We start from the raw sequence: 25,933 nt of genomic DNA, 5'->3' as shown, positions 1-25,933 counted from the left end.
GAGCTGGTACCACTCGCGTAGGGGCAGTTCTTTGTGCTTTTTGAAAACCTAAATCCGAGCCAACTATTGTAGGGACTGAAATCTTTCGGTGTTTTATTAACAAAAAACAAACACAAAGCTACACGCATTATACAGCATACAAATTTTAACCAAAAGTGGAACCATTCATAATCTCGGGGTGTTCACCTAGCGAGCCCCGAAGTGATGGATTATACCCACGGCTCAGGACCAGCTGTAGTGCGAGAGGAAGTGCTTTTCTGAGTCACTGCGTGCCATGAAGCCCAACCATTCTTCACTGTCAGGAGCCGCCGAAGACAACCTCCAGCAAAGCATGTTTACTGAAAATTAAGGAGCCAGGTAATTTGTAAAAGATAAGGACTTGTATCAACTCCTCCCCGATACTTAAATTGATGAGGAGCACCTAAAAACTACGGGACGTACAGACCTTTTGTACTTATATACACGTTTGTACTTTATACACAAGATATACACTCATTTAGAAAAAAATATGCCAGAGTAAAAATAATTCAGTGAAATAAGAGAAACCTTGCGTCTTTGTATAACTCACATCATGTCGGTTCTGTGAAAAACCTAATACAGGATTAAGACACTGTTGATCTTCTTTATCATTATAATTTTTAACCACAAAAGGTTGTCAAGACTGTATGATATACATGTCATGCTCCAGACCATAAACATACATATGTATTGCATCAAATATAAAAAAGATTTTAAGTACACGTGGAAAAGTGAATTTCCTGGTTTTAGCAAATCAAAGATACACAGCCGCAGAAGAAGTATTGTCTTATTAACTCGATGAGTTTCAGACATGCTTATTAAATTATGTTTGTCAATGCAGTATTTTTTCTAACACAAATATACCTTACGGAGTATTATGAGTCCAGTAAATTAGTTTACCTGAGGCTGTCAATTTTATGCCAATACTTCCATCTACACCCACACACCCAGTTTGCACACTTTGAAATCACTCCGGCTATAAAAATATTCAGAGCAGAGCTGAGCGGTGCTTACCGATTCTGTAAATATTAGGAACAGTTCTAAAAAGTGCTAAAACAACGACTATCTACAAATACACTCCCGTTATTCATCTAAAGACAGCGTTAAAACAACTGTAATACAAGAATAATGTAACTCAGTTTTAGAGGAAGTCCTTTTTAACTGACATGGTCAAGTTAATCTTTAACGTGCATCTGTATCCCAGGTGTGGAAACCTACGAAGTATTACACTTATATTTAAATGGCACGGTCTTACACGAACCACTTAAGTCTCTTCTGTATTGTACGTGAAAGAGCTGTTTTTCCACTGTGAAACTCCCTGTTCAAAATGGAAGACGTTGTTTCCATCGGCACTGCTGCTTCCCCAGGTTCACACGGGCGGAGCACATCTAGACAGCGGCCTTCTGACTCCTCTCTATGGACATGCGCTCCAGCCGCTCTGTGTAGAACCCATTGAAATCCAGCCTGCAAGACGAAACAGGCAAATGGCGTTCAGTTACACGCGCGCCGCTCCCGGCTTCCGCACCTCTCCTCTCCTCTCCTCAAGGGGCACGCACCGGTAGATGATGTTGATCATGCTGTGCTCGCAGTCGTTGGTGCTGTAAATGCTGAGCTTGTCCAGCAGGTCCAGGAGGTGGGTACTGAAGTTGTTGTCGAACTGGCTGATAGTTGCCTCAAATCCAGAAGACGACTGAAGTGCATCTGCATGTTCTGCCAAATACTGGACAAACACAAATCAGATCAGAAAAAAAAACCACCGTCACAGCCCAAAGGGTTTTTTTTTTACTACAATTTTTTAAAACTTTGTTCTGCATTTTTACTCCATTATATAGCATTTTTTATTTTGACGTAATATTGTCAAATTCTGACGTCCAGCAATATTGGACAATTGTAATTCCGCAATGTCACGCCATTCACTATGATGAAAGTGTCTGTTAACTGTAACAGATTTGAATTCTAACCCTTTTACAACTTGAATTCTATCCTTCAGTTACTCCCGGGTCAACTGTACTCTTAATCAGCTCAGATTAAAGCGTCTGACAGAACGCCGTGATCCCTACAGTCACTCGTTGCTCGGACGGGTCGGCTCGCACACCTTGGAGGTCAGTCTTTTCTTCTCCGCCTCCTCTGACCGCTCGCTCTGGGATGGGGGACCGCTCATCGTCCCGTGCTCGAGCGAGAGGCGACTCATCTCGCTGTCCACCCTCATGCTCTGGGTGAACCTCTGTGAGGAAGGAGCGACAGCACAATCACCACCCCGCCTAGGTGGCCATTTGCAAAACATTAGGAGCAGAGGGGGGAGACTGAGGACATGGTGGAGGGCAAGGGGAGATTCCATTAAAACGTGTGGCGTTGATAGTTACAACAAACACCACGCAAGTCTCAAAATAAAATGGAACTAATTAGGAGCAGTGTATTAGTAAGGTAGCGTCAAAGTCCTATGGTTTCCACAGCTATATTCACCACCAACTAAACTCCAACAATGCTTCACCTGTTCACTCATTAAACACCCCCAGCAATTAACACTGGGCAGGGATATACAGAGCTCCACCCACTTGTTCAGGTCCAGCCCACTAAAGCCCCTCCCATCTGTTCTTGGTCAGGTTCAGCCAAAAACTGTACATTTAACTACAGAGCCCCTCCCACTTGTTCAGGTTCAGCCAATAACTGCACATTTAACCACAGAGCCCCTCCCACTTGTTCAGGTCCAGCCTATTACAGAGTCACTGGCTGATATTTAACCCTGAAGTAGGCGGAGGCCTGTAACGCCAACAATCCAAGGAACTCGCACTCATTTCTAATCGGGACATCATAAGACAAAACCTGACCATTACAAAATTATTTATTATCCATTTACAATGGATAGGGATTTATGTCAATGGAATACGCATGTGTCGGTTTATGTCTATGGAATATGTATGTGTTAGGTTTCACTATCTCTGTTCCTAATTCATCCAAACACTCTCATCTAGTGGCGTAGAAACATGTGACATTTCTGTGTGTGTCTGTCTAGTCTGTAAGGTCTCTGAGACTCCATCAATGCAACTTGCAACTGAAGATAAGTATCTTATTAATATCAGCCTTTGTATTTTGTATTAAAAGCTTTATGTAGAGGGCACAAGTAAAAACAATGAGATAGTGCACTTAAAACCAAGAACTAGCATACAGAACAAACCACCCAGCGTTGCTGTTGAAACTGATACACTGGGTTCTTCCAAGAAACAGCTGGATGAGATCCTCGGATCAATTAACAACTAATTACCAAATGGCCTCCTCTAGCCCGTGACCGAGAGTTACTATGTTCCTACAGACCTGCATGCAGTTGGTGAACATGACGCACACAGACATCAGCTTGGAGAAGATCTTGAGCAGCTCAGGGTTGGTCAGCATGCAGTCCTTCAGGCAGTTATCCAGAAAGCTTGTGTGGTGGCACAGTACATCGTCAATGTTTGATGCCTGCGAGATCAATAAAGTACACACCAATCAATATCAAGATCAATGATGTCTATACACCCTTCTCTCCACAGACAGCCTGCTGTTTAAAATCTAATTATATTATCAGTTTCAGATCCACTTTCACTCCAACCCCTCCTCCCTGCCCAGTACAGAAAAACCTTTCAGCAATATCTTTACATCAGACCTGACTTTGAGTAATGGAATGGAAACAATAGCACCCTGTGACAATCACCACGGGGTGTAAAGTGTGATCCATTTGAGAAAAAGCAGGAGTGAAAGGAGAAAGTGTGTCTTTCAGACAGAGACGTGCTTGTCACAGCTTTCAAATCACTAACATCCCAATAAAGAGGACAGGACGCTACATATCATGAGTGTTGCCTGAAAGCCCTGGAAAAACCGTCTTTAGTATGACCTCTCCTCTAGCTCAGGCAAATTCAAGTTTTTTTTTCCATGACCCAACAATGCCAGGTTTGTTGTGCTTACTGATTTCAGGTTATTCTCCATGATGTGCCACGTCGGCTCCATAACTTCAAACATCATGTAATACTGGATATTCTGCACGAAATTCAGCATGCGCTGTCTCAGAGTAAAGGCTGCGGCAAACCTAGAAAGAGGAGGCAGTGTTTAAAATGAAATCTGATCTTTGAATTCCTTCTCGTGCAGCAAGCTTATATTTTTGTGTAACATTACCACTTGGCAGAATGCAGTGAATACTGCTTGGCGGTCTTGTTGCTGATCCACACATTGCACAGCAGCCTCTCCACATGTTTGCAGTAGAACATGTGTCGGAACAGCATCTGGTATCTCGTCAAAGCCTTCCTGTGACAGGACAAAGCACACCACAGCTTAAAAGTCATCTCGGGTAGTTTGTGCTTTCTCTTCCAGTCTTTGATGCCATTAAATCTGATTACAAAATTGAATCTACAGGGTGGAACCATCAACGATTTATACAACTATGTTCTTCAGTCTAGTCAATCAACCAAGTAAAGCATGACACCCATTAATCTCTGGGTCTTTACCTGTTAATAATGAGCGATAGTGGCCACTTGACAATATAGTCAAATGAAAAGGCCTCCAGCCCACTCAGGGAGATTTCAGTGGGGTCTGCGTTGATGATTGCTTTCTCCTGCTTCGTCTCTATGGCTAGAACCCGCAGCAACTGAGTGATAACATCGTGTGGCATCAGGTCGATCTGCCAAGTCAAATAAAATGCGTTAAGCCTGTTAACATATTATGAACTTGAACACCGAAGCCATGCCAGAACTCTATCCAGCACAAAGAGAAAACCCAAGAGATACGCCATGAGACCCGCCCAGCGGTAGCCTGCTCCAGGCCAAACTGATCTGCCACCAAAATGCCACGCCTCTTACAGGAAGAGTAAACAGAACCATGTCACTGGCAGACAGGTAGGGAAATCTGAACTTCTGCCTCTACCACACAAGCTAAGTGGTGCCACCTTGTGGACAACTGGAGATACTGCCTGTAAAAAACCCTTGTTATGCTTTTACTTTACAACTGAGAAACAAATGCAAAAGAGTCTGAACTTAAACAGTTCTGCACCTTTAAGTCATCTTTGAAGGGGTCTGTATTTGCAGTGCTCATCCTCAAAGCAAGCTCCAACAGAGCCTCTAGCCTGGGAGGTATGATGTCATCAACAGGCTTCTTCAGTTCCTCCTCTGTCAGGTCCATAAAATGGACAAAGAAATCACCCTTGTCCATCAGGAAGTAGTGCTTTATTGATCTATACAAAACAAAATTAAACCAAAGGTTGTCAAAGCATGCATGCACAGTATTAAATCATAAATTACATTTTGATTGATAAAAATATCAAGTGAAAACCATCTTGATAGCACAACTCACTGGGCCCAGTCTTCCCTGTGGGCAAATCATAAGCCAGCTATTCACCCGATTAATTTAGTATGGAGCCTGCAGTTCTGCCCACATGGCAAGCAACCATTCCTGTACCCACAATGCTGAAAGGTCACAATTTGGAGATCACATATGGCATTTGCCAAAAATGAATCACAAAAGTCCAACTGTCAAATCAATGTACAACATTAACAGTGAAAGTTGATTTCGTAAAATAAATCCAGGTGATAGAACATTTCTAGACTCACAGATTAAACATAAACTGAATGATATTTTTATGACATGCCCAAGAAAAAGGCACGACGCATTTCTCGGTCACTGAAGAGACCACTCTAATATGTCGGCCCATCTATTTTTTTTTTTAAAACTGCTTCATCCAGTACCAGGTCGCTGGGGAAGCCGGAGCCTCACTTAAGTATGTGTATCAAAAATCTTTGATGACACATTCACATCTGCGATGCGCGACTTTGAAGTTACCAAGCGCGCGAGGCAGTTGTCACACAGCCGGAGAGCAGCCGCCCCCAGCGCGACGCCCCTGACCCCGGCGAGAGTACCTGAGTCGCGTCACCAGCTCCTTCTCCTGCATCAGGAAGTCCAGCAGGACTTTGCTGGCGTAGTTGTAGGCCTTCTCGATCTGCTCCACGTAGGCCCGCTCCTTCAGCGTGTAGAGGACCTCCCTGGCGTCGGGGCAGGTGACGTCCCGGCCGCACTCCCTGACGACGTTCAGGTACTTGCCTGCGTGAGCAGCGCCACCGGGCACAGAGCGTGAGCCAGGCCTGCACACGCCGCCCAGCACTGCTCGTCACGGTGTCGTGGATCACAGATCACGGCGCGGGAATGACACCGAACCATCCACCCACCCATTGCCGCTTTATCCAACACGGGATTGCAGGGGGGGCCAGAGCCTATCCCGGCAAGCAACAGGCGCCAGGCAGGATAGACCCTGGACAGGATGCCAGTCCATAGGCAGGCACACAGTCACACCAGGCCCAGTTTTCCCAGTAGCCAATTAACCTGCCAACAGAGCCCCCTGGAGGAAACCCACGCAAACATGGGGAGAATGTACAAACTCCACGCCAACAACTCCAAAGGTTGGGAATTGAACTCGGGTCCCCAGGGCTGCGAGGCAGCAATGCTACCAGCTGTGCCACCATGCCACCTAACTCTGAACCAAGAAGTGCAAATCAGACACACTGACAATAAAACGCAAAGACCCAGACCTACCTGTACTCAGTATCTTGTCCGCCATCTTCTGGAGGAAGGATGGGATCCGGAGCTGCACTATTGTATATCGCTGATCCCAGTACTTGTCATTATAATCCTCCTGGATCTTCTCCTTCTGCAGCTCATGCTCCTCCACCATGAATTCACTAAGCACAGGAGAACCTAGTCATTACAACTTCAGTTGTTCTTCACTTTCATTGACATGAAAATGTTGTGTTCTGTCTCATAGAAGGAGAGCATCTTAAGAATTGTTTCCAGAAGATCAATCAACAATAAGGCACAAGTTACCAGATAGTCAAGTATCAGATACATTTTAATTTTAGGATTTTATTTTACCCAGAATACTCATATCAACTTGAATTAACTTCAATTAGTGGAATTAACTTTTGGAGTGAGTGTAAGTGTTTTTCTTTGTAACTTTGGCAAAAAAAAAACAGGAGACAATACCGTAGCAAAACATAGAATTGGCTGTAAAAAAAAAAAGCATCAGGCTCTGAGAAGGAGCACAGAGACACACCTATCAACATCCTTTCTTTCCTGAACTCGGAGCACAACAAGTCCTGCAGTCACTGACCTGTAAGGGTCCTTGATGATCCCCCTGTAGATCCACTTTTCCAGAATTTCAAAATAAGGAACACTTGCAGCCTTAGTGAGATAGAGACACAGCTCTTGGGCCTGACTGTCGCCTGTGTAGTTGAAGGTTCGGTCGTGCAGAAGGCTCAGTGTCGACCCACCCATGCAGTCTCCCTTGTCAATCGAGGTCGCTAGATAAAGAAGAGGAAGACGAAGGGATTCAAAATTGAAAACATCACAGAAACATCTTCCACGCCTCCCCACACAACGGATGAAGCACCACAATGCAGCCGCTGTGCTCTAAAAACACACAGCTAAAGCAATTCTTTACAGGGAACGTACCAATCGAAGCCAGGATTTCCATCGTGCGCATTGTAGGTTGGATATAAAACCACAGTTTCTGCAAGGAGAGCATCCCCTGCCTCTGCAGGTGTTCCAGCTGCGTCACCAGGATCATGTACTCCTTCATCAACGTTCTCATTGCAGCTGTTAATGCGTGATTTACCTGGCCGTACTCAAAAGAAGACTTCTCCTCAATAAACCTGTGGGCCAAACCACAACACGAGCCAAGGAAGAACAATTTCAGAGAGAGCTTGGTTTTTTTTTCTTAAAAGACATAGACATTGCACAAAAAATGGCCTGAACTGCTTAATGGACAACTTGCTGAATGCTCTTCTCCGCCAGGCACTTCTTCATGACTGATAAGTAACATGTCATGTCACGAATTTGCCAGACTGCTAAAACTGCTATATACCATATGGTGTCGTGAGAAGCCGGAGCCTACCTGGCGGGCAACAAGTGCAAGGCAGTGGCCGCCCTGGACACAGCGCCAGTCCATCGCAGGGCAAGTGTAAGCCAGCCATACATGGGAACAATATGGAGGCAACGGAGAAGGCTAAGTGTGTACATTCGGCCCGGACACCGGGATAACTCCTTACTTTTATCGAGAAATGCCCGGGGATCTTTAATGAACACTGAGAGTTAGGACCTCGGTTTAACGTCTCATCCGAAAGACGGCGCCCACTACAGCAAAGTGTCCCTGCCACTATACTGGGGCATTAGGACCCACACAGGCTGCAGGGTGGGCACCACTAACGCCACTTCCAGAAGCAACCATAGCTTCCCAGGAGGTCTCCCATCCAGGTACGGACCGGGCTCACACCTGCTGAGCTTCAGTAGGTAGCCAGTTGAAAGCTGCAGGGTGTTACAGCTGCTGGCAATAAGTAATATGCTCACATGAAACCAAATGAGCTGATACAGCAGTTTCTGTTATTTGCTACTATCTTTCCACTGCTGAATGCATGTTCCTTCAAGGCGTGTGCCGTTTCTCATTTTCACAGCTATTAACACATAAGACAAGGTGGCAGATGACTGGAGGAGTCTTCCGGTTTATGATAACAAATAGGGCAACAACAGTCACAATTACTTATATAATCCATCATTTTTAACAGGTTCAAGGAAGCTGAAACAACAAACAAATGTTGTACGCTGGTAAAACAAAATGAAAAGAATGAGACACGAGCAATTCTTTCTATCATTTTGATGCTTGCACGAATAAAGTGACACTTTTCAACATTCTTACCGCGTAACTGTGGAATAACTGGCTGCTACTGGAAGGATCCTGTTCACCAGCTCTTTAATGGACACGTCCAGAGTAGCATCAATGCTGAAGGAGCGACTCTGCCTGCCTATGACAGGCTGGGCTGTGATGTCCCTGCCGTCCACTCCAATCAACAGATACAGCAAGTCTTCTACCAACGCTTGCTCTTGAGCTGCTAATGGCAGGGTACCTGGAGATGGGCAGTAATAAACAGAATATTGAAACTAAATAAGCACACAAATGAGAAGCAACAGAAACTGATGCTACATTTCATCTTTCTTAAATGCACAAAAAAGGAAAACCAAACTTTTTTTTACAAATTGTAGATGTGTTTGATAAACCATTCTGTTCATCCACTCCACTTGCTGTAATGCTGTAATAGTAAACGTTGAGCAATGCGGCGTGGATAAAATTAAAACTCGGTCTCATTTTTCTGATGTGCAGAGAATTGCACATCGCAGCTTAGAAAGACTTACCAATAGGCACTGCTGAGTCAGTCCCACTGGAGCCGGTGATAAAATCCCCAAGAAGAGCAGGCCTGTCGTACACCCAGTTGGGAAACACTGGAATTGGCTGCAGGGGACTCTTCTTATTGTGTCTGTCCCTCAGCATCTTCCTCGTCACCTCGGAGGGCTACAGGAAGTCAGGACACACAAGGGTGGAGTCCCGCCTTTCTAAACGTATTTACTTTGCTCCAGTAAACTTAAAGCAATCAACATAGAAAAATGCAAAAGGAAATCCTAACGCTAAAGCTTGTGCCGTGCAAAGTTAGAGCATGGGACACAACATTATTCTACAAAGGTTATTCCCGACTGTACAAAAGGTCTCTAACCATACTCCTGGGAAGCTTAAATGGCTTCTGCTACTAATTCGAGGCAACATTTCAGCCAACTTTTGGTTTAATAAGCCCATGTGAACACTTTCTTTCAATCACAGACTGGGGCTCTCTGTTGCCAGGGCTCTTCAATACACACAGCAGTGTAATGTCTCTGACTTCTTAATCACAGGAAGACAGAAGAGACTGAGGAGCCTAAAGAGGATATGGGCTTACCTGCTGTACACTGGAGCTGGCTGCCACATTCCCAAGTTTCTTCCTTAGCTCCTCCAGCTCTTGCATGGACATCTTTGTGCTGGTGGCAGGGATGCTGAAGTTTGTGCTGCTGGAGGAGGCACTGGCTGACTGCTCAGATCTTTCCTTGGCATTCTGCTGTAGACACTGCAGGGTCTAAAAAACAATGAAATACCCGCATTTACTGTAAGACTGCTACAGCCACGTCCCTCACATCAAAGTGTTTTTATTATCTGCAGGTACTTCCATCACCTCCTTATCTTCAGTCAGCTTGGACAGCAGGTAGACCAGAGGATCCACGTTTCGCACATTCCTGGATTTGAGCTCATCGTATTTCTTCAGGAAGTCTTCTGGTGTCTTAGAAAATTCCGCTATTTTTACCTGCAATGAAACATTTTCTCAGTCAACCGATAATTGGCTGGTTAAATATTTCTTTTAGAAAAAACAAGACTGATGCAAAACAATGGTACTTTGAAGAGATAGCCAACATGGATTTAGAAAGGGAAGATAACTTACTGGAACTTGCTGAACAAGCAGTAAAGACAAAAGTTAACACAAAAGTAAAGTAAAGTTTCTATTTATCTTTAGGCCAGTTTCTCTTTCCTATATCAGCTAATTTAGATTCTGCTATATTTCAGAAACTAATTAGATTTCCAGAAAACGCAAACATAGGAGAGGCGCCCCACACAGAACTTCAGCTACTGAACTACAAAGACACACGGATGAAATCAAGGACAAGGAATCACGTGATTGCACATGAAGTTTATGTCAACAGTGCAATCTGATCCACAGAGGAACACACACTACACATACAGTATCATAATACTATGGGTGACTGTGACCTGCAAGAACATATGGATATGGAAGAGACAGATGTGTTTATGTAGCATTCTCTTTATTGGCTGTGGGGAAGCAATGAAAAAGCACATACAGTACAATGCTTGCTACAGCAAATATTGTTCAGCTTTAATTAAGAGACAAGGACCAAAAGGGAATATGTTTAGGATTAAAACATCCTTTAAATGAAGAATGGTGGTTTCTGGAGCAGGCTTCCTAGCTAAGTGGTTGAGGATCAAACTTTGTTCTCCTTCAAGAAATGACTGGATGAAATGTTAGATTCAGCTGATAAACTACAAGCACAAAGCTTGACAATGAGAAAACGAGTAAGAAAAACACCTTGATTTGCACCTGGTCTCCCTTTCATTGGAAGGAACGTGGGTTAGAAAACATAAAAAGCCTTTGCATGTCAAGAGAACGGTGCCAGTCTTAAATCCAGAACTTTAAACGTCGGTAGGACAGAGTGAAGAAACCGAAACATGTGACAGCAGTCTGCTCCACAGTGGCCGATATTACCCCCGATCCCCACCTTGGCGCTGTGCGCGGACACTGTTGTGGTGACGTAGGGAGTTCTGTTCTTCTGCAGCAGGTCGATGTACACCTCGGCTCCATCTCCTCCGCGGACATGCAGCAAGCTGAGCAGCTCGTTCACGTCGTGGTGAATCCGGAACTCGCTCATGGCTACTCTCTAGAAGGGGAGAGGGAGACTTCCGAATAACCATGCTTTACAATAATAAGGAAATAAAAATGTATAAAAGGTCTGGTGGCTTTTTAATAGATGGAAAAGGTGTATAAAGGGATTTTTTGACAGTAGTTTTGATGCAGACTAGACGTGGTTGTCACTTTGAAATGTACCAGGAGCATAAATTACGGGAAGAAGACACTACTTTGAGGAGAATCATACAAAGTTACAAGAGCTGAACGGGTACGGATACAGCAGTACTGTACAAACATCCTGCTTGCGAATTATTTCTCCAACAGTGGGCAAATACACAGATGATGCATGTACACTAGTAACAGATTTTGTCAGTAACCTACCTTTAGGACACTCTAGATCGTTAAAAGAAATGTGTACTTATTTGTTGTCTCGGTCCAACGATGTTTATACTGTATTCGACCACAAACTAGACCGCTAGCATCTAGAGTGAGTTACACACAAACAGCAAAGATGCTGAGAACACCAGCACATCGGATACACAAATAAACCAGTAATTAATAATTCGTCTTTATCTTCGGTTAATGACCAGCATACTATAATACAAATACAAGTAATAAATGTGTCAGCCAAATGGACTTACCGCCCCTTAGCAGCGCGAAACACAAACACTGCACTTCGCTCCGCCCTGTAAAAGCTTCCGCCACTGCAGGGAAACAGTATCTCACCAAAGAGGTTCCTCCCCGACACCCTCCAGTCCACAGCCTCAAGACTGTAAGGAGCAAACCGTAAGAACATTTGACTTTCACAGTCAATGGCTGATCCTCTTTTCATGTAAAAATGGTTTTGGATACACATGAAATGTGTATTTCTGCATGTGTTCCCAACGTAATCATTTAATGTTTGTTTTTGTTTGGCAATAACTGAAACTGCTGAAGCGTTTTACACTCTTCCAAGGTTGCTGTAAAAGTGCAATTGCCTTCCAGATGTCGCAAATAAATTGAGATTTCAGTCAAAATTAGTCCTTTGGAGCAAACGCAATAAAATTGCTCAAATGTTTTTTCGGTTACATAGGAAGTGTCCGTCTCCATCGCCTCTAACCCCAGGAGCAGCAGGACCACGGAGACACCCTGAGCTGGGCCGCGCCTGCGTCATGAAGTGTAGCCGAGGAAGCGCAACAAATGACGTAACAGCAGCGTGCTTGCGATATTGTAACTGACATGTTGCCGCTCGAATTAATCCGGTTTTTAACAGCAGCAGGCACCAGCAGCACCGACATTCAGGCGATACCAGTCCTGCCAGTCCAGCGGATAGCAGAAGAGCCCAGTGCGGTACAGCAAGTCAGTGGCGATGGTGAAAACGTCTGCAGCTCGCCTTTTGATTTCACTCCGCAACGAATACGGTTAAACAAGGACCACGAATTATTTGAAGTACGTTTTTTTTTCGAATTGAGTAAGAACTGTGAATTAAGCGACTTAATGAGACTTGGTGCTGCTCAGTTCCCATGACTGCTTGCTGTATGTGTGTGTAGGGTGGGCTGTGCTCCAGGGTTTCTACGCCTCGGCAATCTCTGCAGTCTCTGCAGCTGCTCCAGTGCTGCTGTAGCTCCGACTGCTTCCCACCGAAAGCCTTTGCATAACTCATGCTTTCGCTACCTATTTCCGTGTCACTATATGTAATGTGCTCTGGAGACAAAACATGCAAAATATGGCGGTGTAGTTTTTTTATTATACTTTTTTCATCTTTAGAATCAACATTTTATTCTTTTAATTCATAATAAACAAAACAATCGGAAGGAAATAAAATCGGTCTACCAAGAAAGCAATAGGAATTTTCCATGCAAAAACTGAGACCAGCCTTCTCATTATTTTTGTATTCCGGTCTCCGTGAGTCTTTGTGATGATGCCGTTGTAATAGAAGTTATTCAGTATACAGACCGGAATGCTCCCACAGGTGTGCGGAGCCTGAAAGGTGCTCCAGTCCTGCTGGCCCAGGAGATCTGATGAATGTTGTGGGAGTGCAGTTCATTAGCAGGGAGACGCGCTGCAGAAAGACGGAGATTGAATTCCAGTGTGGAATGAGTCACGCGTGTCGACTCTTCTTGAGTGGGACCTGTGTCCGTAACCTTGCTGATGTTTTTATATTCGACTGGACGATATTTTTAATTTACCACAACTCAAGAGTTTCAGAATTAGTTAAAGAAGCATCTTGAAGTGTTTTAAGAATCCGTTGGATTCTTGAAGCCTAAAATGATATAGGACATACTGTAAGGGGACGTGATTGCTATCATTTTCGACAGGCATGGTGTCTTTCCTTATATGGCTTAGTGGTTGGCACCGTTAAGCCTTAAAGGATGAAAATACGTGATGCATCTTCCAAAGGGTGTTTGCCTTCTCATCTGTATAAAACCTGAAAATCAATAACAGAAATTGTTAGTTCCACGAAGAGATTGAGAACTCATCTGAAAGGCATGCAGCAGACACTTTGATGCTCTTGGGCAGCAGTGGGCATTCCTGCCCCTTTCTTTAAATATCCAGCTGCTTACAGCTCAGACAATGGTCGGTGTGTTTTCTGACACATGCAGGCGCGACCGTGCAGGAATGGGGTTAAACAGTGGTGCTCTGTGGGACTGATTAAAGCTGTGGTCCTCGTGACCTCGCACCTGCTGGGTGTGTCCAGCGGCCCGGACCTCCAGGCGCTCCGCCGAGCCCTTAATTCAATTAACTACTTGATTATTTCAAAGGGTTGGGTGTGTGAAGCTGTTACACAGCTAGAGGTTTTATGACAACTGAAGCAGCTGAAAATGCTAAAGGCAGATCATTGAATTAAGCAAATTATTGGGTTCAGTTAGGGATCAATGAAGCAGCTCTCAGTCCAGCTGGAAGGAAATCTGGAGACAGGAGCCCAGGAGGGGGAGGTGATTCTCGTTACTGAGTGTCAGATCTAGGGCTTGTGGCAATTCAGAGGAAATGGTTCCCGAGTGAAGGGTATTTTGCATTCATAGAGAAATTCCAGAGGTTATTTTTTTTATATTTGTACATCCTAATGCAGCCCATTGCCCAGTTAGCTCCTGTGCCTTGAAAAGACAGGTGTGTGTGGAAATTGGTGTATGCATGTATTTCTGTCCATAACCGCATCAGTGATGCATTGTGTCTCTGGAAATTACTCCACAAATATCATTCTTTGAGATTTCAGTATATGTGCAATACCTGTGCTGTATGTTTCCTAAAAGGTCTTCATTTTTAGTTCTATCTTTTTGAACACTCTGTATTGGTGATAGGAAAGATTGTTGGGGAGAGTTTATTCTGTGCAGAACATTGACTATACCAACATGACATTTCTTTCTAAAACTAACCAGAATGGCTGTGCTTCTCTTAACAGGATGGGGATATACAGAGACATCTGTACCTGCAAGATGCTGCCACTAGTGTAGCGGAGGCAACTGATAGGCCAAAGTAAGTATCGACAGTCATCGCTTCCCATGCATGTGGCTTTCTGAAGGAGCATGGCTAGTCTGCTTGTCTGACCTCCGATTTGCAAACAGCCATCCTGGCTCCCTGGACGGTACATTAGTTCCTTTGCTAGAACTGCACAATTACCTCTTGCTAGGATGTATGGTGTTCACTACATTTCGAAAGAGGGATTAGTGTTGGCTATGTACAGTGTAATAGCCATTGTTACAGTTAATATAATAGTGAACAACCTTGTTTCAGTTACAAGGTCAGTGCTAATGCAGCTGTGTGTAAGACTGGCAAATAGTTAAACAGCCATAAGAACACACTCTAGGAAATGCAACCTGTTCCCTCTAAAACCAAGCAGTTCCCTTGAAGATTCGGGGTGGTTTTTGTTCTGTAAAGCCTTCTCTCCGAAAGGAATGGCGATCATGACAACACTAGGTGTTGCACTTTTCGAACCTCTCATTGGAAACATGCCCGGCAAGTGATTTCATATGGGGAAAACTCGTCTCGAAGGGCTTTGAAACTTTGGACGGAGAGACCTGAAACACGTGGGTACAAACCGGAGTGTACGCTACGGCACAGGGCCGAAGCGCCCCAGCTGTGACCGGAGCCAGTCCGCTCGCGTTCCTTTGAAGTTCAAAAGCCTGGGTGCCCCCGCACCCACACAGACACCCCCACCGTCTCCCCTCCAGGGTTTCAGAGTTCCAGTGCCACATCGCTGGCTGCAGGGAGCTGTTCGACACGCTGGAGGGCTACGAGCATCACTACAACGCGCTGCACCGGAACGTCTGCGGCCACTGCAGGCGCTCCTTTCCCTCGGGCCGCCTCCTGGACATCCACATCCCGGAGTGGCACGACGCGCTGTTCCAGGTCCTGGCGGAGAGGCAGAACATGGTTCGTCCCCCGCGATCTTGGCAATGGGCGGGAGGGGGAGCCGATATGCTAAGATATAATCTTTTCCGAAGAAAACGCTTGTTCCGCGACAGATGGGATAACATATCGGTACTCTAAATAGCGCTAGCGTTGCACAATCCCTCAACGGACTCCAATGGACCTAGTGTAGTGTAGGAACAAGTAAAAGTTTATTCCACGCTGGAAAAAGAAGAAAAGAAACGCAACGTTTCGGCTGTGGAGCTTTCTTCGGGTGTCACCCGTGTTTCTTTTCTTCTGTTTACAGCACGGAATAAACTTTTAGTTGTTCCTTTGCAGCCTACGCATGCCGACGCGGCTACCTACTTTATTTTGTGTAGACATACATCAAGTTCATTCTAAAGATATTTTTAAATGACGATATGACTTCAACTTGTAAGGAGCTGTAATTCCAAAAGATGGGTCAGGTGAAAATAATGATGATGCACAGGGTTATCGTCTTTTCCGTATTGCTGATGTTGAAATGCTGCCATCTAGCGGTGGCGGCAAGCTGTTCGTGCTGCTGATGTAGGGGGGGCGGAACGTGACCTATTCTCTTGTTTTTCAGTACCAGTGTTTGGTGGAGGGTTGTGATGTAAAACTGAAGACAAGCGGCGAAAGGAAAGATCATTTGATAAAAAAGCACAGCTATCCTCCAGATTTTAGATTTGACAAGCCAAAAAAGAGCAAAAGGTAAAGCTTGGAACCTCTTAAAATGCAATCGCTACAATGCATGAAAAGTGAAAACACATTGGTCTTTTTAAAAATAAACACATGTATTTCTGAGTGTTTGATTTAATGTTTTCTTTTGTACATTCAATTCAAATACAATTCACCAATGCATATTATTCTTTCGCATGAGTAACAGTCAGAAAATATTGTTGTTTTATTTCATTTGAAGTGTACCTTTCATTTATTAAAGGACAACAGAGATATATATTAAGAGATAAAACATAGCCAAACAAAAGTAATATAAAGGGAGTCATATGAGTAGCACAAATCTGACACACCATGAAAATGATGTTTTAGAGTTCTTAAGAAACCGTGCATCGTTAGAGCTCTGGAGGAACCTCTGTCTAGACTTGACGTAGACATAAGCTTGTTGTGTTTTCCTGTTTCACCTTGTATATAAAATATCAAGTAGCCACCTACACATTACAGATATTACTGTAGTTTTAATCAGGCAGGTTTACAGCTGTATGTGAAAGCAGTCTTTAAACAGATAGTTTGTTTTGTAATTGTCCTTGTAACATTTTGAAATACTGCTGTCCATACTTTATTCATTCCAGCTTAATGTGAATGCTAAAGCATTCTGTGATGACTTGTGATGTTAGACTTACCAAGTTCAAAGCCCTGGAATTGTACCTTAAAACCCCAGCACTCTGTCCCCCTACTGAATAGAATTATAGAATTGGAAACACATGTCTGAATCACAGCAGGGTTCACAAAGGAGTAGTGAGTCTGTCTTAGAACTGAGGTTGCTCTTCAAAACGCTCATGAAGATGTGATCTTCACTAAAAGACGTCCTTTTCTCTAACTGCACAGTATTGTGGGCATTTAACATCCAGGATCCTCAGCCAAGTACCTGGACAGCGGTTAGTGTACCTTAACGTAGGGGGCATGATGGTTATCGCCTCTGCTTCATGCAGCTGCATGTCTAATCCATTTTTCCCCCTCCACAGCAAGGCTCAGGAGAAGCCGCGCTGGCAGAAAGGCGCAAGCATGGATGTGTGTGAAGCTGCCGCTGTCCAGCTCAGGGAACCGGAGCGCGCGGAGCCCATGGAGTTCTCTCCTTCTGGAAACACAGCTCCGGCGGGCCGGGCCTCTGGGACTGCAGATGACTCTCGCGCCGAGCTGACCAAGCCACGCTATTCCTACAAGTATGTACAGCGCAGAGGCGGATTGAATTCATTATGGCCCACATTATATGGGACATGCGCCTGAATCACCTGTGTCCGAGTTAACCCCCTGAGAAGCAGTTTATCTGTGTAGAATCTGCTATCAGAAACAGTTTATTCTGGGCATCTGAAGGGTCTAAGAAAGTTTTTTTTTTTTAATGCAACTTAGACATTATAGAATGGCCAATATGTTGTTTGATTAAAATCCTTTAATAATCCATGCAAATATTAACAGGGATTTGATTGGATGTTTTTTGACATTGTGGTAGTTTTTTTTTTTCATGTGGACTGGGGAACATGCAGTCTTGTGATCACTTATATGAGTCCACACACATTTCTAGTTAAAGAGCCAAGCAAGAGGGTGGGAGATAGATTCTGATTCTGTTGACCAAAATTGCCATTGCAGCTCCAGGAATCCTTATCTTCCCTTAGAGCTTTTCAGACATGTCGGCTTCATAGGTTAACAGCGCAACGCAGCAGGGTGCACTAGTGGTTAGGATTCGGGTCTGAATCCTGTAGGGGAACCATGAATAATGTTCACCGCCCCAGAAGAATGCCCTGTTAAAAAACCAATGAGGGTGCCAGTTCAAGAGAAAGGCTTTTAAACAGTCCATTTTGTGATTTCTGTTAACATTTCACACTGATGGCCACATCATGAGTGAAGTCTGTGTGCCAAAGCTTGATCTCTGTCTGCTCTCTGCTCTGCCGCCAGGGTACCACCGTCAGTGTGCTTTGGGCAGGGCTCAGTGCGAGGATTCAGGGGCACCAGAAGAAAGAAATGAAGTTTCGTGGGGTGATGAGGTTTTCTGAAAGGTGTGTAAAATAGACGCAGGACCCTGTGGTATCTGTACCAAAGTCCTGTATTTCCTTATTTGCCAATGAAATGTATGGATTGAACTAAAGACACGGGGCTCTGTAAGCATTATTTCTGCTGAAAATATATCATACTGGCAGAGCAATTGTTGCATTGTATGTTTTTAATTATATTTACCAGTCGTATAACAATAAAATGGATGTTTAAAAGGATGTTTCTTTTTAAAATGTTATGAATAAAATATTTTTAATACGCATTTTAATTTGATATTAGTGACTGGTTCATATGTTTTCGTTTTTGTGTGAACTGCGCCTGATGTGGATGTGTACGTTATAGTGAATTTGTTTTCTTATAAGTATTATAAGAAATGAATTATTTAGTCTTTAATAAAATGTGTACTATACGTACAAATGTCCTTTAACTGGACTGGTATTCGTATTACAACCGAACGGTGGCGCCCTTGTATTATTGGCGAAGCTGCCGCCAGCGGGCTCAGCTACCGCACGGGTATTAAGTACTTCAAGTTAGCTTACCGTGCAAGTAACAATACACGACCTCCTTCGGTAAAAACTGACCTCGACACAAGCAGTAGTAAAGATTGTCTCTTATACACAAAATGAATAATCTTATTTTAACTAACTGTAGCAATATTTCCTAATTATTTAAACACGGTTTGTTATTCTCATAGTTTATATAAAATAACATTAATCCGCAACTTTGTCAGTTGTGCTGTATTTACTGATTCGACCGTACTGCCCGTCTTAAAGGGATTGAACAGGCTCCTCTCTAAAGCAAGCTTCGGAAACCATTTAAAAAGTAACTTTCCGTTTACATTTTGTGTGTATTCTGTAGATTTGATTTTTAAAATAAAAACAAATGGCGTTGAACGGACGTTGCTCGTCGGAGGTGTAGATGTCCACACTCGAGGGGCTCTTCAGGCCGGGGCTCATGGCGGGTTGAATGACGTTGAGGTGAGCTGGGCTCGAAGTACTTGGGTCCCCTTGGGATGGGACGCTGGCCTATCGGAGCCTTGCTACTCTCATCCATGCGGGAACCTGGAGCGGGACCTTTGGGGTAAAAGACAGGCCCAGCTCAATTGTACAACAGCGGCGTCCGCTGAACGGCCGGGTCCTGATCCTGTAGTTCCTGTAGCCTTCCATTGTGGTTGTAAATACTCCTGGTGGAGTCCGAAGTACCGGTTAGAGTAGATGGAGTAACTACAGTACAGTACTGTGGTTATCCTTCCAGGGGTGTGTACAGCGACTTCAATGCGGTTTCACTACTTTCAAGGTACATATATAAAACCTTTCCGTGCGTACATGTGAGAACAGTGCGAGACCCTCTTTTATCGGTCTCAGGTGGTGTGGGAGCGCACACCCTGCGCAAGCTCCTTGTTTCATTGCTGCGTCAACGCCGAAGCTAAAATAATCAATTTTAAGATAAGGTTAAAAATATGGGGTTATGATATGATATATATTCTTCCCGTTACCGGGTAGAACTGCATCGGTTCTGACAGAACCGGGCCGTTGAGTTACCAGACTGGAATCGGCGCTGTAAGGATCTGGATGTAAGCTGGGCTGTGTCCGATATTTATGGCAGCCTTAATGAAGTCAGATGACCCCCTGCACTGACTGCAAACCCACGCTGCCTGAAATTAAACCGGAAGGCTTCTTTCTGTTGGCCAACGGGCCCGCTTTCTGTCTAATCTGTCCTATTTTTTATTTAACGTTTAAAGGGGAAAATTGTCCTTTAAAAAAAAAAAACGAGCACTTATATTCTAATTACATTAGAGTTCAAAACTTAAAAAAAAAACACTTGTTGGCAGGGGGTCCGATAATGGACATTATGAGAAAATGAAGACAACGTTTCTAAAAAATAATGTAAATTAAAAGACTTTATTGAATACTTTGTACAAAAGGCAATTGTTCGTTTCTAATAATATGTACAAATATGTACAATGCGGAGATGTACATTGTATGGATGTAAACACATTTAGCAGTTTATATATAATATATAACATTTAAATAGCGATACTCCTGCTAATTCTTTGTGAAATCGTGGTTGCAGAAAACCAAACGTTATAGTCTACAATTTTTATTTACAGTCATAGTTCATATAGGTCTTATTTTTTTATATACGAATACAGCATTAAAAATACGTTTACCCTTTGACTGGGTAACGTCGACTTTTTCAATAGTGCTTTTTAATAAGAGCTCATTTTAAAACAGAAAAGTCATTTAATAGTCACTCGTCGCCTTTTTGCAGACATCCAACAGAGAAACCACCACACTTGTAAAGTTTACTGGTTTGTTGCAAATATAAATTTTCAACGTGACGCAAATGTACAAACACACGAACACTCCAAAAAATAGAAAAATAAACTCCTCGGAATTTCCTATTGAAACGTGTACTGCGACGCAGTATTGGAACGGACAGTTTCTTGACTCGACAAGATTTTCTCCGCCTTTATCGCTGAACATGAGGGGGGAAAAACCCCGCAGGTTTTCGAAACTCAGTGCGATGTGGCCTTTCACGATTTCAAACAACTGTCTCCCAGTTCCACATATTTTAATAATAGTCTTGGAACATTTCTATCAGTACTGTATGTCTGTAAATCATTCCAAGATCTTTGTTCTGAGCTGATAAATATTTGGTCCATGAACACCAATACAACCGTTAATTAATTCATGTAATAAGGCTGGGTCGTTATTTAATTCTAAAAAAAAAATGCACATTAGAAAAATAACTAACATTCACACAAGTTGTCGACGAGAAGCAGCACCAATAAGACGATGTACTGCGACTCAAATGCTACTCTTAAGAAATCCAGCGGTCAGAGCTCACTGCACTCTCTTCTTTGATCCCTGGTCTCACTGAATCTCGCCACGGGAGACCAATTTGACCTGTGAAAGCAATTCGGAGTTTTGTATTTCCATTGCACCGAAAGGAAAAGGCACTCTGGAGTTTAAATAAAACAGAGTAAAATTTCAAACTTCCGTCGCGGTTATTATCTTCTTGAATACGATACAAACTTTTTAACGTTTATAACGTTTTAGAGTCTGGTTATACAGAGAACATTACCGGAATCCGTTTTTATTCTTAATATATATGACAGTCTTAATTGACTATGTGTAGATCTGAAGATACAAGACTATTCTTAACGTAGTACCTTGATAGATTATTAGAACGAAAGTATTCCCTTAATTAAAAAAAAAAAACAAAACGATTTTCTCTGTTCGTCAATTCGCCAACATGAAATGAATTATGATTTTTTCCCTGGAGTTCAAAAAATGAGTCGTCTTTTTTTTCATGGTGGCGTGGTGTCTTTTGTAATTTACTGTGTTTTACATGGTCAATATTCACTTTAGGACTCATTCCAAAAGTCCGTTTCACACCCCCAAAAATTAACTATCGACAAAGATCGTTTTATCAGCGGCAGACGATCGCAGGAAAAAAAAGTCAAATATCTGAACTCTTAATTAAAAATAATATTAAACTGATTAAAATATTTTTTGAATATAAATCGTAATATAGCGAAACCTTAGTAAACTAAAGTCCAGCTTTAAGAGCTGATATAACATACATTTAGGCTAAGTATATTTTTTTTTGCTAGGGCTTACAGAAACTGAAACGACGTTAGGAGATATTTTTAGCGCTTCAAAAGTTCACATTAATTTTGCCACAGTTTGCGAGGGGGAAGTATATTAGGCACAACGCCCGTGGACAGGGGTAAGAGATGGAGAATCTTTGTTTGAAGGCCTATACAACCAATATATTACTTGTGCCAAATGGGCCAAAACAGTACTTCAACATGGCTTTTACAACTAGGCTGCTTAACGTCAGCCTAGTTCCGTTATGATAAATAATACATCCCGTAGGTGACTGGTCCACTGAAGAGTCCCGGGACCGGCAAGGCTGGTCTATGGAAAGCGTTCGACGGTCCGTACAGTGAAGGAGAGCCCACATGCGCTCCAAGGGGGAACGGGAAGGCGAATGCAGGGAGCAGAGGTTTCGTGGCCAGTTTGAGTTTCTCCAGCTCGGCCTCCTGCAGTCTCTTGGCTTTAGCCCTCCTGTTCTGGAACCAGATCTTGACCTGCGTCTCCGTGAGGTTGAGCGAGTTGGAGAACTCGGCTCGCTCCGCGATGGACAGGTACTGCTTCTGGCGGAACTTCCTCTCCAGCGCCAGCAGCTGGGAGGTGGTGAACGGCGTCCGGGGCTTCCTGTTGTTCTTGTGCTTCCTAAGGGTGCACGGCGGCGGACTGGAGTGCCCTGCTGAAACGCGTAACGGGCACTGGTGAGAAACATTTCACATGGAATAAATATGATCAACTCCAACCTGTCAAAGAGCTATTCTGCATCATACGAGGTGTTATAAGTAAATCACTTATATATTTATAACTATAAAACAGGTGATACTGTAGCAACGGACAAAGAGACACACACACATATATATATTATAGTATCGACTCTAGGCAGACACAGCTTGCTTAAATTAAGTGTGACCCGTCTCACAAGCACAGCCGACAGCGGGGAAGTAGGCGCAGGTGGTGCGCCAGTATAAACGTTGCTTCTGCCGCCTACCGTCAACTGAAGTCTCACTTTGACCAAGATGGTCATTGCCCTACCACGTTGGCGTTGGAATTAAAATAAAATGCCAAAAAAAAACCCAAATACTTTTAACATAAAGACTAGGTCCTAACAAGTATGCAAACCACCACCCAACTCTTAAAACACAACGTCCCACTCTATTACTGAATGTGCACGTTTCCCCACCTTCCCACGTTAAATCTCACCAGTATACCAAGCTAACTGAACTTTTCTGACCTTTACAACTTCAGCAATCAGTATTATACCCAAATAAACACCACCCTCACGTGTAACATTTTTATTTTGCATTTTGCATCCAGAAAAAGGAAAACGCGTTGATCTTAAGCGAAATCTAACGATTGCTAATTAAAGGAATCCATGAACACACTTCAGATATGAGTTTTCGTTTGACGAACTGTGACTGAATATTCCCGGTTTCCAAAACATTGCTCGAAAGCAAATATACAGTTTTTTAAAAAAAAAAACAGCGGCCGCACTAACCCGTGCGTAAATACTTAGTCAGTGGCCTGTACACAGTGATTCACGTCTGCGATTTTGCAGTTTTAACCACGACGAAGCAACAAAACAACAGACTCACGGACATTTACAACCAGAGGTCGGTGTAGAGTAAAAGACTTACTGGGTGGAGTTGAAAAAGACGAGGTCTGAAACCAAGTGCTCTGGTCGCTGTCATGAAGATCCTCTGTCTCACTTTTCGGACAGCCTGTTGAGTTAGGGAAGCTGTCCACGGAACGAGTTTTCTCTGCATAACCCCTCCTGGGAGAGTGGGGTCCCTCCTGCTCGCCAACAGGTTTAGGCGGAACCAGAACCGGCTCAGTGGAGACATGATCAGTCCGGCACGCCGTTCTGTCCGAGATCAGCGACTCTACGCTGAAAGGGAGGCTGGGGGTCTTGCTTTTACATCCTTTTGTAGCCGTCTTCTCTTTTGATTGTAAGTCTTCCTTCTCGGAATCCTCTCTTTCGTGTGGTTTAATCTCTTGAGAGAGAGGCCCCTGAACAGGATTCATGATACGAGAGAAAGGGGCCATACACCTCAGAATAAATCTCTTGTCAGTCCTCAATCGCTTCCTGGCGTGCAACAACGGGGCTGCGGCGTCACCCTCTCTGTCAAAACGCCAGCCACTTTTCTGGAGAGCTGCTGCGTTTCGGCTATAAGTTCTGCAACTTTTCTCTTATCTCGCCGCCTTCCAATCGGCTGGCTAAATGGGCTCCATGACGTTGCCAACCTTCGCTTTGATTGGCCAGCAGGCTTCTAAAAGACATCAAGAATGATTTTGAAAGGAATGAGTAGTTAATCATAGATGTCTTGCTGTGGAAGTTTATTGATAGCTCAAGGGCTCAAGTCTCCTAGGAGCGCAGAGCGAGTAGAGCAATTTTACTGCAATTAAGCAGTAGGGCAGCCTTTAGAAAGAACCTCTTTACTCATTAGCTGGGCACTTATTGAAACCATACAGTGGGACAGCTATCCCCTTTGACATTTAATTACTTATACATTTCGGCCAAAAAGAGACACCGGACATTATCCACATTTTGAACATTATCGTTCAGATTAAAGGGCTGCGCATGGAGTTTTCATCGCTTTGTTTCAGAACGTCTAAGAATACATCACCTTAGTAAAACATACTCTATATTTGGTTCGTGAAAGGAATTTTAATAGCTATTGGCTTCGGGTTTTATTTAGCATGGGAAGAAAATACGTCAGAACATCTATCCATCTAAGGCAGAGATCAATTTAAATTAAAAATGCCGTTTCACTTTTAGATTTTTAGACTAAACACGATATGCCGCGTATAATGTTTACTATATTAAGCTACTAGTTAACAAACAAAGATGTAAAGGACGCACATGGCAGTATTACAAGTGTTCATGACTTGCCTTGCCCCTTTAAGGTTGCTGGAGTTTCTACTGAAAAGCGTCAGGCAATCCTTCACCATAAGTCAAAGCATTTAATAAGGCAGACAAGTTATGTTTTGGAAGGCGCCGGGCTCGGCAGGATCAAAAGAGGACGCTACCTCAGGGAGAAAAGGCAACAGTTAACTCCACTTAACCAATTGTCCTCGAAAAGTTTAATGTCTAGTGCACATAGCTGGAAGGGAACATTTCTCACAGAGTGCTTATAACCATCACTGTTAACTGTTTCCTTCCTGGATTTTTAATAAACGAATGGAGTGTTCTTGTATTAAACGAAACACCTAGAAGACGTAGACCGTGAGTATGTACTGTATCTATTAAAAGTATGTACTGTATCAGTTAAAACTGATACCAGTGGAGCTGTTTATGCGCTGGTAAATTCAGAAACAAGTGCTTGTCCACAAGTAGTGGGTGTCTTCTTTAAGGCTCCTCACTGGAAGTTTTGCTCTCCATCAATGAATATTAATTTTTAATATCAGAGTGGTTTAATATTTCTGACACGCATACAAACAGCAGATATGATTGCAACTGTATCATGCATTTAATCTGGCTTTGTTTCAAATGTACCATTTGATCTATTTTATTTATCTCGTTTAGCCTTTTGAAAGATTTCCAACATTCCGCTCATTTGTGTCAAAAGGCTCCTGTCTAATTCGACAACGAAGAGGTTAAGGCTCTCAGAACAAGGCGAAAACACTCAAGTTCTGCAGTTTCTAAATTAAACAGCACACAGGTAAAAAGGGTACAGTACTGAAATATTAATTAGCATGTGGGCTATTTACGGAAGGCGTGTCTTCATGTAGATGTGCAGTTTTGACAAAATGGTAAAGTTATTATTATCATCATATCTTAATTGTATGTTAAGCAGTACTAACGTAAAAAAGAGCACAGGCTGATTAAGAAACAAGTATACCAAACCAGATCTTACTGACCTTCGAACACTGTCATCCTTCCTTAGAGTATAATACACTCTTTCTTTCAGTGTTAAATGTCAGATCTAAACTTTATCAGAAATTTGAATTCGATTATTTGTA

The 25,933-nt window shown here is 43.2% G+C and overlaps 3 protein-coding genes across 7 annotated transcripts in view; 1 reads left to right on the top strand and 2 right to left on the bottom strand.

Moving 5' to 3' along the window:
* Positions 1–66: 66 nt before the first annotated feature.
* On the bottom strand, positions 67–12,094 carry tubgcp2 (tubulin gamma complex component 2). The gene is made up of 18 exons (XM_069188866.1): positions 11,945–12,094; positions 11,176–11,334; positions 10,062–10,190; positions 9,792–9,965; positions 9,217–9,373; positions 8,723–8,930; positions 7,483–7,682; positions 7,142–7,331; positions 6,568–6,713; positions 5,898–6,078; positions 5,035–5,215; positions 4,494–4,666; positions 4,165–4,293; positions 3,958–4,078; positions 3,331–3,474; positions 2,114–2,242; positions 1,575–1,738; positions 67–1,482 (listed from the first exon to the last, which is right to left on the bottom strand). Exons 2-18 carry the CDS (start codon positions 11,323–11,325, stop codon positions 1,407–1,409), a joined length of 2,652 nt encoding a protein of 883 aa, XP_069044967.1. The 5' UTR covers positions 11,326–11,334; positions 11,945–12,094; the 3' UTR covers positions 67–1,406.
* A 324-nt stretch (positions 12,095–12,418) lies between these two features.
* znf511 (zinc finger protein 511) overlaps positions 12,419–25,933 on the top strand; it is a 33,338-nt gene continuing 19,823 nt past the window's right edge. For 2 of the 4 annotated variants that reach the window (XR_001478362.2, XM_006630323.3), the window contains exons 1-6: positions 12,522–12,731; positions 14,683–14,756; positions 15,452–15,653; positions 16,237–16,361; positions 17,351–17,548; positions 18,279–18,379. Coding sequence is in view for 3 of the 4 variants with exons in the window: in XM_006630323.3 (XP_006630386.2) it covers positions 12,522–12,731; positions 14,683–14,756; positions 15,452–15,653; positions 16,237–16,361; positions 17,351–17,548; positions 18,279–18,348 (879 nt within the window). In the remaining variant the exon portion in view is untranslated. Of the gene's footprint in view, positions 12,732–14,682; positions 14,757–15,451; positions 15,654–16,236; positions 16,362–17,350; positions 17,549–18,278; positions 18,643–22,258; positions 22,499–25,933 lie in introns of those variants that run through there. The other 2 variants (XM_015346475.2, XM_015346473.2) reach the window with 2 other exon arrangements.
* Positions 20,253–24,122, bottom strand: msx3 (muscle segment homeobox 3). 2 transcript variants are annotated; one of them, XM_006630254.3, is made up of 2 exons: positions 23,608–24,122; positions 20,253–22,649 (listed from the first exon to the last, which is right to left on the bottom strand). In XM_006630254.3, the coding sequence occupies exons 1-2, from the start codon at positions 24,014–24,016 to the stop codon at positions 22,234–22,236; spliced, it is 825 nt and encodes a 274-aa protein (XP_006630317.1). In that variant the 5' UTR covers positions 24,017–24,122; the 3' UTR covers positions 20,253–22,233. The 2 variants fall into 2 exon arrangements, with proteins under 2 accessions (XP_006630317.1, XP_015201962.1); XM_015346476.2 differs by having other exon boundaries at positions 20,254–22,652.

The sequence above is a fragment of the Lepisosteus oculatus genome, chromosome 4 (genome assembly GCF_040954835.1).
Source record: "Lepisosteus oculatus isolate fLepOcu1 chromosome 4, fLepOcu1.hap2, whole genome shotgun sequence".
Classification (NCBI taxonomy): domain Eukaryota; kingdom Metazoa; phylum Chordata; class Actinopteri; order Semionotiformes; family Lepisosteidae; genus Lepisosteus; species Lepisosteus oculatus.
The sequence above is the reverse complement of the archived record's forward strand: the minus strand, read 5'-3'. Positions and strand labels throughout refer to the sequence as shown.